The 12,809-nt window shown below is 38.1% G+C and overlaps 2 protein-coding genes across 2 annotated transcripts; both read left to right on the forward strand.

Annotated features, from left to right (window-relative positions):
• Nucleotides 1-1,276: 1,276 nt before the first annotated feature.
• LOC139102427 (myb-like protein AA) lies at nucleotides 1,277-4,875 on the forward strand. The gene is made up of 5 exons (XM_070656312.1): nucleotides 1,277-1,437; nucleotides 1,827-2,019; nucleotides 2,188-2,293; nucleotides 2,375-2,572; nucleotides 2,719-4,875. Exons 3-5 carry the CDS (start codon nucleotides 2,195-2,197, stop codon nucleotides 4,354-4,356), a joined length of 1,935 nt encoding a protein of 644 aa, XP_070512413.1. The 5' UTR covers nucleotides 1,277-1,437; nucleotides 1,827-2,019; nucleotides 2,188-2,194; the 3' UTR covers nucleotides 4,357-4,875.
• Nucleotides 4,876-5,760: 885 nt separating this feature from the next.
• On the forward strand, nucleotides 5,761-10,182 carry LOC139102650 (uncharacterized). The gene is made up of 5 exons (XM_070656718.1): nucleotides 5,761-6,016; nucleotides 8,584-8,908; nucleotides 9,008-9,241; nucleotides 9,397-9,632; nucleotides 9,718-10,182. Exons 1-5 carry the CDS (start codon nucleotides 5,980-5,982, stop codon nucleotides 9,942-9,944), a joined length of 1,059 nt encoding a protein of 352 aa, XP_070512819.1. The 5' UTR covers nucleotides 5,761-5,979; the 3' UTR covers nucleotides 9,945-10,182.
• Nucleotides 10,183-12,809: the final 2,627 nt, after the last annotated feature.

Genomic DNA, 12,809 nt, shown 5'->3' on the forward strand with positions numbered 1-12,809 from the left:
TAAATAAAATTCTGCCTCGTTTCAGCTAACAATTTAAAGACTTCCAGCAAAAGTGGGATTAGAGTGAATTATTAAAGCCATTTAAATACGAAGTCTCGAAAGAAACAGGAGAAATGTTTCATTTACCTTTTATTTATAATTTTTGTTCTACGTATAAATTGCATCAGTTATTAAATGTCAAAATCGTATTACGAGTCGTGTCTAAAAAAATGCCGTTCGCGCGAAAAGAAATCGCGTGTCCCGAGAATCGTCGTCTGTCGCGATTCGCGCGAAATTGTGTACATGAGGGACGAGAAATCTCGCGCGAGTTCGCGCGTCGTTAGTGCGTGGATCATTTCCGTTCGATCGGTACGACCGGCGTGATCATGTATCCCTCGTAAGGACCCTGTAATGCGAAATAATGGGTATCCACCCACTCGATGAAAATTATATGAGACGCGCGGACCTTTTCGGACGAGACCGGGCGCTATCTCCACGTGCGCGCGCCAAGTATCACCTTAGGGGCACATACGGGCCGCGAAACGGAGGTGGGAATGACCGTGCCCCGGAGGTGAGGACGCCCGTACGTGGCGTGGCCGACGATAATTGTTTGCCAAGCGTGCGAACGTCGTAATTAAAACTTCAGAGAAGATGCAGATGCAACGATACTACGCCTCCCACATCGTTATAGCGCGCGGAAGTCTATCCTGCGTCATTCAGACAAGTGAAACTTAGGCTGCAACTAAAGTTTTCGTTCTTTCCGGTATCTTTGATATCGGGGGGATTTATTTCGCTTGCAAGTTTTACAAGAATCGAACGGAAAAGTGATGCAAGTTACCATATTTTTCATTTTAAGAACGAATTAAAGGACCGATGATATATCGGAACGAATTAAAAATTATTTGTTATAATGTAACACTTTTATTTCGTTCGTTTTTTATTTCTTATTTTATTGATATGAAATGGGTATGTGTATTAATAAAAAAATATGTTTTTTTATTAAGAACACGTGCATTAAAGTTAGAAGCTTTTGTTAAAAATGCAAATTAAAAAAGTATATTCTTTAAATAAATAAAATAATTTTAGGCAATGCTATCAGATTTATACAATGCGAAAAGAATATTGTGCCGCAATCTAACCCGAATCTGACTCGACTCCGACCCGATTTTAACCCTCGATGGAAACTTAGATCTACTATTTTTACAACAGCTGCACAGCCGCTTTTCTGCTGAACCTAGTCAACGTGCTAAACAACAAGTGGTTCGGGTAGCGACCGCGACGATGGCGTTAGATGTCGACTGGGTGCCGCCGTGCCGTGCAGCACCCCGGGGAAGATAATAAACAAAAGGAACGATGGCTCGTTTTCCGTGAACCAGCTCTCCTCCCGCAGGAATACTTTGTGTCGGCTAACGCGGCTGCTCGAGCTCGTTCTCTCGCGAGGGTAGCCTCGCCACCGGGGTGAATTTTTACGGCAAAAAAAAAAACGCGTTTTAACTCTTTTTTTTTCCTTCCTTCCTCTCTCTTTCCCACCGCGAACTCGGCGGCGCGAGACCTGCTACGGTTTTGACAGGTTATGTTGACAGGGCGCGTGTAACCTTGGCCGTGCCTCGGCCGACCGCGATCATTCGGGAACCTGGCCGTCCTCTGCGTCGCGCTCTGTTCCCCTCGTGCCGTTACATAATTTGTCCCGTCGGTTTCGTTCGCGAAAGCTGCGCGGCGCAGCGATGGCCCGCGGCCACCACGGAGATTTCGCACAGCCGCATCTGTCATTTACCTGCGCGATTTCAACCGCACGTCGCGCCATATTGGTAGCCAAGTAATTTCAATTAATAATTTCCCCTTTTTAGGACACCTCGTACGCACAATAACGCTCTTTCGTCACGGGGTCGCAATACGAGAAACCTTGACACCCCGCGCGTTCAATGGACCGAATTCTGTAACGAGCTGTGTTAATTTGGAAATGGCTCCTAAGTACAGTCATTTTTAGATTCTCGCTCGTTATTTTGTGGATTAAAACGGCAATCTTGTAAATCCTATCCAGTACGTATACGATTTTGAAAGACAAGCTTATCGCTGTTCTTTTATTTGTCGATTAGAAACGTAAGAAATGTTAAAAATGTCTCTATAAAAAAAAAACAAAGTGCTTAAAGTAGCCTGAACAGAATTGGAATGTGGAGAATTCTTCTAATTGAATTATTTAATTTTTAGTTGCAAAATGACTGAAAGCAGTGTGTCCAGAATAAAGGGACGCAATGGTGCGCGACTTTTTAAAAATCCACCACAGCCACATATGTGTATACAAGATTTTATACAGGTATATTACAATGTTGTAAAAATTTATATTAACTCGTAGAAACCAACAATGTATTATGTAAATGCTATTTTTTTTATTCAGGGTACTCCAGCACCATGCTACGTAAATGTATTGTCTTGGGACAAAATTGCAATGCCTCGCAGACCTTCACTGCCTGTGCCACTCTATGGAGGTATGAGAATGCCGCCACCTCGCACAAAAACAGAAGCCATAGTGTTCGCTGTAATGGCCAATCCAGAAGTTTTACGAATGAGCGGTAAAAATGCCCAGGACGTAAAGGTAAAAATTAAAAAAAAAAAAAAAAGAAAAAAAATTAATTTTAATCTGCAGTCTCCGTTAATAAATATTTCTTGTAATTTGAAACAAATGTAAGTAGCACTGTTTTCTTTTTCTATTTTTCTATTTTTTTCCTTTTTTTTTAACAGAAACGTACGAGCTTTATCGAGTTACTATTAGACTTCATAGAAGCAATGAATGCAGGCATAGTCTTCAATCGTAATTATACAATACTAAAAGATCGTGACATCACGGGCGAATTGAAAGAGGTTTGGAACGCAGTATTAGCTATACGCGACGAGCAGCGTCCGCCGCAGCAAGAAACTTGGATCGATGTTCAACCGCCCATGTCACAATTTCTACAATATCCAGAGCAACAGCAGCAGGAGTACATATCGCAACCGCCACAGTATCATTCGAGCGTCGCCTATGGCAGAAGTATTAACAACGAAAATCTACATTATGAAAACTACGGGCATCAACCTCAGAGCTCAGCCATTTCCAAAAACGAGTCGATGTTCATACCCGGACATATTGTATCTCAGCCGTGCCACAACAATGTTCACCCGATCGCTCTCGATCAGTACAATTATCGCGAGCGTGGCAGAGACGGGCAAGTTGTGCAAAATATTATCGCGGCCCAGCATCAATACCAACCAAGGCAAGCCTGGCCACAATATGTGAACACGAAATATATGCATCCAAACTCGAATCTACCATATGGATCGACCGCGAATACCACCCCGGCCATTAATCCTCCGAATCAGATCAATCGTTTTCAACCATATCCTGCTTATCAGCAACAACAATCGACACCGCCGCCGCCGCCACTACCGCCTCATATAGATAATACGATGTACGTTGATACGCGCAGAATGCAACAACAACCGCAACCACAGCAGTCACAGATACACTTTAATCATGTGCAGACATCGTATGCCGAGCAATCTGGGTCATTTAATATTCAAAATAATGTGCACAGAACAAACAGACCGCATATGGGAGTAGCTCAAAAAAACAATGTTGCTAAAAAACAAACTAATTCGCCAACGCACAGTTCTTGTACAAATTGCCAAAATAAAGAAGATCAACTTTTCGCAAAACCGAAGAGCCCCGTTAAAGTACTTCAACGGGAGATGCCAACGGAAAAGCAAGATACAACTAATAATGTGGAAAGCGATAAAATTGTAGCAGAAAAAACCGAAGAACCGAAAATTATCCTGGTAACGGATCTAGATGAAGATCTTACAAAAAATGATAAGGCCGTGTATTCGGAAAAAGAAGACGTTTGTAACCCGGAACTTGTGCGTACCGTCGACGAAGCCACGCCAAGTGAAGAACAAACTTGTACAAAATTAGAAACCTGTAAAATAACTTCGAGAAAGACGGAAGTTAAGGAAACGGAAGTGATAGCCACGCAACAATCTACTGTTCAGAAAAATGCCAATAAATTTATCAAAGGCAACGCGCGAATGCGAAGAGCGCCGGCAACCAAAAGTGATAAGCACAATTCTTCCGAAAGTCCGAAACGTTCGCAGCCGACAATGAATAGCATTATTAAAAGCGTATTCAAGATTAATCCAGGCGCATCCAACGAAGAATCGTCTAGTAAGAAAAAAACGAATGGCCAAACGAGGTCGACTAATGGCAAAGCGATGTGTGAGAACGAGGAACAAGGATATACGATATTGAAGAAGGAGACTCAGGAGGAGATGGTGAGCGAGATCGCTCAATTATCTATTCAAGACTGCAAGGACGCGGCCGAAGTCGCTCCCGTACTATCGTGATAGCCAGGCTTACAGCTGGTACTCAGCTGTGTCGGCACGCGGCTAAAGGCTTTGATGTAAATAGATAGAACTTTATTCATTAGAAAAAAAATTAACAAGAAACAAAAGACATCGCGGACACAGAAGAGAGAAGAGGATCATCATTAATAATCGAAATTCATACCTTGAATATTTCGAGTACTCGAGTAAAAAAAGTACGAGAGGACAAGATTTGCCGATACAGTCAATATGTAGCTGTTGGAACAAATTAATTTTGCGATAACGGCAATAAATTCGTATAGTAAATTAATTCGCTAGCTTATCTTCCAAATGTTTTATATGAACGTTGTATTTTACTTTTATTTCTTATTATTGTGAATATTATACGAAACTGCAAGTTTGCTTTTTTAAAAGCTAATTTACTAAATAAAAAAAAAAGAAAAAAAAAACTTTCTTATTGCGTTCTTATGATAATATAAAAAGATATATAATTTGTAAAAGTTATTTCTTAGCGAAATAAAAGTAAATGTAACAATAAAAGGGCTTTTAATGTTACCTACAGAAACATTCAACATTTTTATAAAAGGGAACATTCTTCAGTCATTCTTCTATCTGCGTTTTTAATTTATTTTTGCATATTTGTACTGTACGTTATACATATTGTACAACAGAAACGGTAAATTAAATCATGCGCTCGTATAAATGGTCGAAAAATTAAAATAAACAAAGCCAGCTTTATTGATGCTTTCACTAAATTTCTGTCTGATACCGTGCCTCGTAAAGAAATTCTGTGCCAGACGAGTGAAATAGAACTTTCCCTTTCCTCTCTATGCCAAGCGAGGTGTGCACTAGACTCTCACTCGCTAAGAAGCTAGATTCTCACGGAGTAAAGTCGTTTCATCAGCCACCTGGCACTGGTCAATTGAAAACAATGACAAACAGTTTTAGTTTTGTAACGAACGGTAATGTGCAGAACTTTGATTAGTGCGGCTGGCACATACAAGTGCGAAATTGGTCGTTCTCACGAGGAAATTGAAAGCAACGAAAGTGTCGCGGAAATGACGGTTCGCGAGTGCGTTTGTGCGATCGTTACATCCGATTTCCTATTTACGATTAGAAACATATTCCGTTTCTGGACGTGAAAGCGATGTGGTGTCACGCGTTGTTCTTACCTCACGCATTCGAAAATATATTTGGACACGCATTATATAACAGAAAAAAAAAAAATAATACTGCATTTGCAGATTGCATTATAGCGAATACGTTAAGTGCTTAGAATTTTTGATACTTGTTCGTTAAAATCGGTCAGATTTATTAACTTAAATTTCAAGAAGAAGGTTGTCAATATGCGTACACTTCGAGTAAAAAAAGGTATCATGAATTGAAAGGGAAACAGAAAGAAGAAAGAAGAGTGGGAGGGGGGTTCCTTTCTCCAAGAGATGTGCAAAACGAGTTTCTGCTGCAAGCCCAAGTACCGCCAGTACGATTCGAACTTTGGTAGTGTACGTCTCGCAATATTTACTGATTGACGTTTTGAATCTTACTTTGATTAATTGTGAGTGGAATATCTCGAATTATATTGCTTGCACCTACAAGTGAATTATTTATGATACAGTCCATCCACGGCAAAATAACGCAGTAAAAATGGTTAAAAGTTTGACGGATGACACTGCCTACACAGGTCAGTTAATTCTTATGAAAAAAGTTTGATTCTTTTTTTTTTTTAGTTAATTATTTTTAATCACTGGTATCGACTGGTGCCGAATTTCATATTCCTTCTAATGTCTACTTTGGCTAACAACCATTAAATTCTTATATTTAAGACTGTCTTAATTACCATCCTATTTGTTCTTGGACCAAACACAAACCGTATTAACGTCTTAAAATATTACTTAAGATGGTCAATAAATAAATAACGATAAATATCAATTAATCTTTGATCAACTTTAGCCAAAATTATATGCGATACTGTCGCTGTTGTGAACGTGATAATACGCTAATTTATCCTCGTATTTTGTGCACCCCAAATGTAAGCTTGTTGTGATTTAATTAAAAATTTATTAAAGAATGCAACGAGCGGTTTTGTCTAAATTCCAGATAGATCACGGACGATAGACACGGCGAAAGAAAAAAATGTTTTTATTGTCAATATGCTATGTGAATATAAATATTCATATAAATACTGTAAATATGAATTAATCAAAGACGCGACCACAAAATATATTATAGCGTTCGGCGTTATTTTTAAAATACAAAATAAGCGATAAAAATAAAGAAATACATTTTTCTCAACTTTTTGTTATCGAGCCTTCAAAAATAAATCTCGTTTGGTTTCACATTCAAAATATAAAAGAAATTTCGACTTCGACTCGTTATTTAATTCTTTTTTTAATTTTTCAATTTTATATTACAACATAATTTCGTTACTTTAATAATTTTAACGTAATTCAACTCGAATTTTTATATATTACATTTTTAATTTTTTACGCATTTATTATTTTACCGATGTCTTATGTTGAACTTTCTTGAATTATGTGCAATACTAGTGACAACATTATCTATAAAAAACGTATTTGTCCTTTCTTGTAATTACATAGTATTTATCTTATAAATATTGCACAATGCATTTTTTGTCCTGTCTCGTTTTCATTTTCTTCGGACAAGCGATAAGTTAATTAGTTTATCTATTTTTTTTAATTTTTTATAATTATTTAGTCTTAATGTTTGTAAAATGTAAAACTACGTAAATTAACTTTATTGCATTATTGAAGACAACCCAAACTTTAATTTAGAGTAAATAATTAAATATATTTAAATAAGAAAGTTATTGTAATTTTGCAAAACATGTAAAAATATGCATATCTAAATAATTATAATAAAATGTAAATTAAATTACAAACCAATGTGCAGCAAGAAAATGTAAAAGAGCGTAGTAGTGATTTCTTCAAGGTTATACTTAGCGAACCATGCAAGAGTTTCGTAATAAAGAAACTATGTACATAGCTACGTCTATACTACTTTCATATATTGAGATAAAAAATATTATATAATATACTTAAAACATATGATAAATTTCCTATAATTAAGGTAATCGTGAAAGAAGTCACAATTTAATACAAAAAAAAATTCTAGAATAAGATATTCAACAGAAATGATGTAAAAGGCTGTGACCTCAATTCGTACTAGCGATACTTCTTTCTACAGTATTTGTTACATCACAATTTCTCTAAAATTTTACAAGAAGGGTTGTACAAACTTCACTAATGCATTAAACGTTATAAAAATTTTTATAAAACTGCGATGTAATTAAGTCAATTTTACATTTTAAACCGTTTAGATTTTTTAATGCTTTAAAATTATTAAAACGAGAAAAAAATATCAAAATTTTATATTGATTAAAAAAAATATTTTTTTAATTTATAACGGTATATTTTTTAGGTATATTTCGCAACATTATCTTATCAAAATGTACATACTTAATTGTCCGAAAATATTTTAAAAAACTAGTTTTTCTTTCTCTTTTTTTTTTGTCTTTTGCGTTTATTTTCATATATTGCACATAATGAGATGGCAAAAACATTTTATTATAATTATTTCGATAAAATGCAATTAAATGTTGCAAATATATACAAAAAAGAAATTTGAATAATTCGCTGTACGATAATAAAATTGGAATCAGTTTTATATATGATAGTCTTATATATGATAATTATATACAGTTACGTCAGAAAACCCGTAGTTGATTCTCTTTCGACCAATAAATAACTTTTACAACTATGTTAAAAATAGATTTGCCTTGCTTTTATATGTATTACTACGCAGGACGTTATATTGAATTGAGTAAAAATTTCACGGAATTTTTCGAATTCCATTCACGTTCACGCGCACAGATGTTAACGTTGATTTTGACATTTTTACATGCAATACATGTGCAATCGCGCGCACGACGTTTTTACATATGTCCTTTTGCATTGCCAAGCATATCTTTAAAATTTCCAAATTATACTGCACTATGGGTTACCAAGATCTTTTTTAGAGCAATCATAGAAATTAACACGAATTTAAAGAAAACATATTTTTAATATTTTATTTTTATATTCTTTTTTTTTAATAAAATATTGTTTAAAAAAAAGTAAAATTTTTGAATCAGTTATAATATTTTATATTAAATCGTACATACATATAAAATATATTATAAAGTTATCGTTACTTTGTTAAACAATTCTATAACAAAATTCAAACTGCTAGATGCGGTGGAAAAACGACTGCAAACAATTCTCACCGAAGGTGCGAAAACTGCAATGAATTTCGAGGACATGAAACCGGAATTACCATCGTTTTATGACGAGAGGAAATTTCGACTGGGGCAACAAGCTTTCTATAACAATGTGTTCTCAATGATGATTGCTAAACTATGCGGCCTTGTATCACTTTTATCTATTTCGACCATATTGGACGTAGTCATGTTCACCAAAAAAAGCGGTACACCATGTTTGGCGTATCGCAGATATGCGGAAACGATTCTACATACGTTCGTATGGCACGAAAAGGATCCTAACGGCAAGCCGAATGAGTAAGATTAACTAAATGTTATTACGCTTAAAAGACAACCACCGTGGAAGAAGACTCGATAACGTTTGAAAGCAAAAATGGTACATAATAATTGTTATAGATTTTTAGAATCTCTAAAAATTGTACGTCGGAAGCATTGCGTCGCATTCAAAAGAAGCACCGAGGCTGGGGTTCATAAACCGTCGCAATTGGACATGGCCCTCGCACAGTTTGGATTCATCGGATACAGTATTATAAGTGAGGACTATCTGGGGATAAAGACCACTCCTGAGGAAATGGAAGGCGTGGTGCATCTCTGGCGAGTTATCGGCAGTATGCTTGGAATGGACGACAAGTTCGTACCCCTACTTATTTTTTTATTAGATACAGTAAGATAATAAAAATCTGAGCGACGATAAATTGCTATCAGATATTATAGTAAATCAGTCTATTATAAATATTTAATATACACGTATCGAACCCACGTTTCATAAATATGCGTTTATCTAGATTTAATCTTTGCACGGGAACTGTTGAAGAAACTCGCGCCCTTTGTCAAAGATTATTGGAAGACGTTTTCGTTCCTGCCCTAGCAACTAGAAGCGAGAATTTCAATTACATGGGCAACGTAATGCTGGAAAGTCTCTGGTTCGTCAACATTAATATCGAGCCACTCGCGTTCACGGCTTTTACCCTGCACTTGGCTGCTTCGACTGCGCGTAATAATAATCATTCTATCGAAATAGGTAATTTAATAAGAGTCTATCGAGCTCTATCTCTACGAAACTGATAATATAAAAAAAAAATATATACTTTTTTATTTTTTTTTAGATACTTCGACGATGCCATTTTACAGCTGGTATTTATTTAATCTGCAACATTTGGTGCTCAAGTATTTAATGCAACCTAGCGCCTGGTGGTTTCCATTCTTTCGCGCGATTTTTAATAGTTTAATGCGATTATCAATTTACTTGGTAAAATACCATCCCTGGCTCGCTTATTGGAAATTTGGAAAGAAGTACGCAGAAATCAATATATTTCATACACACTACGACTGACAAGAGTGTTCAATCAAAGTAAATAGAGCTATCGGCACTTTTCGTACTTGCAATACTAATTATAATAATTGTAACAATTACTGTAATTACTGCGACAATATTACTTAAAAGTATTTACTCTAAGTGTATGGTACGAAGATGACGCGTCTTTGCGAAGGTTCGATATTTTTAATGTCGAGAAGGAACGTGTTTTTTAAAAGATTCTAATTCGCGCGCGTTATTACATTCGGACAATAATTATAATTTAAACGTGAACGATAAATATTTTTTTATAATTAAAATTGAGTGATTTATAGTTGACGGCGTGTTGCCGGTTCACTTACCTTACGTCTTCATCGGTTAAGTTGGGGTGGGTCAGCTTCCATCTTGCCGTCCTCTCGTCCTCTCGTCCTTCCGTTCTCCCATCCGTCCGTCCGCCCGCCTGCCCGCCGCCCACCGCCCGCCGTCCACCGTCCACCGTCCGGTCATCCTCCTGTGGCAGTATTCTGGATTATCTTGAGGTGTTGTAACACTTCACATCACTTGAAACTATATTACACTGCTCTGCTTTTGATTTATAATTACAATCACTATCACCAACACTCACTCGAGAGACGAAATCCCGAAAGAATGACGGTGGATTATCGCGGCGATTTTTCATGATTAAAATTAGAAAGTGCGACGAGCGATCAGCTGTTGTACGAATTTCCACTCTCGATATCCATCGCGTTCCTTACTTTTCCCGAGCCATCCGCGATTCCGGAACGAAACTGTCTGCGATGTTACGCGAGATCACTCTTGTTTCGTCGATCAGTTCTGGTCGGCAGAATGAACAACGTCGAGAAAACCACGTCCGAGCGGCGAATGAGACCGGCCGCGATATATCGCGCACTACGTTTCGGACGAAATGTTCCTCGCGCACTTTGTCCTTCTCAAGTTCGTCGAAATTCACCTCTGTCACCGGGATGAGAATCTCTGCTGCGACGAAGAAGACGGGCTAGGTGCAGATCTCCCGCCCCGACTCGTCCGCGATCCCGGCACGAAACTGTCTGCTTTGTTAACCGATGTCCGTTTGATTCGTCGTTCAATTCTGGTCGGCAGAATGAACGACGTCGAGAACTCAGGTCCGAGCGGCGAATGAGACCGGCCGCGATATATCGCGCACTTTGTTTCACACGAATGTTCCTCCCGCACTTTATCCTTCTCAAGTTCGTCGAAATTCATCTCTGCCATCGGGATGAGAATCTCTGCTGCGACGAAGAAGGCGGGCTAGGTGCAGATCTCCCGCCCCGACTTGTCCGCGGTACACGAAAATGTCTGCGTTGTTACCCGATCGTTCATTCTGGTCGGCAGAATAAACGACGTAGAGAAATCACGTCCGAGCGGCGAATGAGACCGGCCGCGATATATCGCGCACTACGTTTCAGGCGTAATGTTCCTCCCGCACTTTGTCCTTCTCAAGTTCGTCAAAAATCACTTCGTCCAACGAGATGAATACTCGGCCGCGACAAAGAACACTGCCGAGGTGCAGATCTTCTCCCGCGCTCTGACGGTCGTCGGAACCAGCCGAAGAAAATAAAGATGGGAGGCGTTCGGAGGCGGCCGACCCGCAACGCATAGCACCACACGTCGGACGCTCGGTGCGCTGCGCCCGCCATTTAACCTTGTTGTACCGAAGCCTTTTTTCGAGGCACAAAACAAACCACCGAATGACAAACAGAATATCACGGGAGTATATAAAATAATGGTCCGTTTCCGAGTCGACGACGTCGACACTTATATCCGTATGCGAAAACTTTCCGCGGTCGAAAATACGCGAAATTGCGGAGCGATTAGAAGCACGTCCGCACGCTTGAGCTTCCGCAACTAGACTGAATCTGCAATGACCGTGACTGATCGAGATTTCGGCCCTTCGATAAATAGAGAGAATCGATCGAATGAAGTGAGACAATCGATAGGCTTGATCGTTGATTGGGCCGGGTTGATCGCGGATTGGTTGCTGCTGTCTGTACTCGTCTTGCAAAGATGGGAAACGATGTTAGCGTGAATTCTCGGAAAAGACTTGCAACGACGCGTGCCGAGCACGAACGCAATAAAAAAAAAACAAACCTCGTCGTCGCCGAGCTCGGCTCGACTACCAAAACAAAATAACATTAAAATGGTCAGTTCGAGAGACCATAAATCTTATTCACCACCACTCGAAAGTGAGAAACGTCCGAGAATCGACTAAATAATTTTTCCTAGCATAGTCTTGAATTTATCACCCCCGTTTTTCTTTCGTTACAAATTATTTTGCTCTTTGATGATCGTTAAATTTTTGTCTGCAAGCGAAAAAAATTAAAGGGATCGATCAATCGTCATTTTCCATGCGACACTTACCGAGAAACAGATCAATCGTCATTTTCGGGCTTTCAGAGTGTCGTTATTAAAACTCCTGTTCGAGCAAGCCCCAAAAATAATCTAATAATCCGAATATCTTTCTGTTTCGTAAAAATTTATGTATCTTAAAAAATCACACGTAGTAACATTGACATCTGACGTTTACTCTCGCTTTCCATGAAGCAAGCCAAGCAAAAGAACCAATCAACGTCGCAGAAAATTAACGTGTAACACCAATTTTTTTTTTTTAATAGAAAGAAAAATCTCGAAACATATCGAGTCCAGCGAGGACAATAAAATTAGGCATCACTTTAAGTAATGCTCTTCACGTTACACATTTTATATTGTAAACGGTCATAATTATAACCAAACAAATCGTAACTCTCCAGATTATTTTTTTAATATTTAACATACTATTTTTGTGGACGATGCTTATTGGTAATTATATAAATATATATGCGTGTGTGTGTGTGTGTATTATATGTAAAAAATTACTTTGTTAATTAC

The sequence above is a fragment of the Cardiocondyla obscurior genome, linkage group LG05 (assembly GCF_019399895.1).
Source record: "Cardiocondyla obscurior isolate alpha-2009 linkage group LG05, Cobs3.1, whole genome shotgun sequence".
Taxonomy (NCBI): Eukaryota; Metazoa; Arthropoda; class Insecta; order Hymenoptera; family Formicidae; genus Cardiocondyla; species Cardiocondyla obscurior.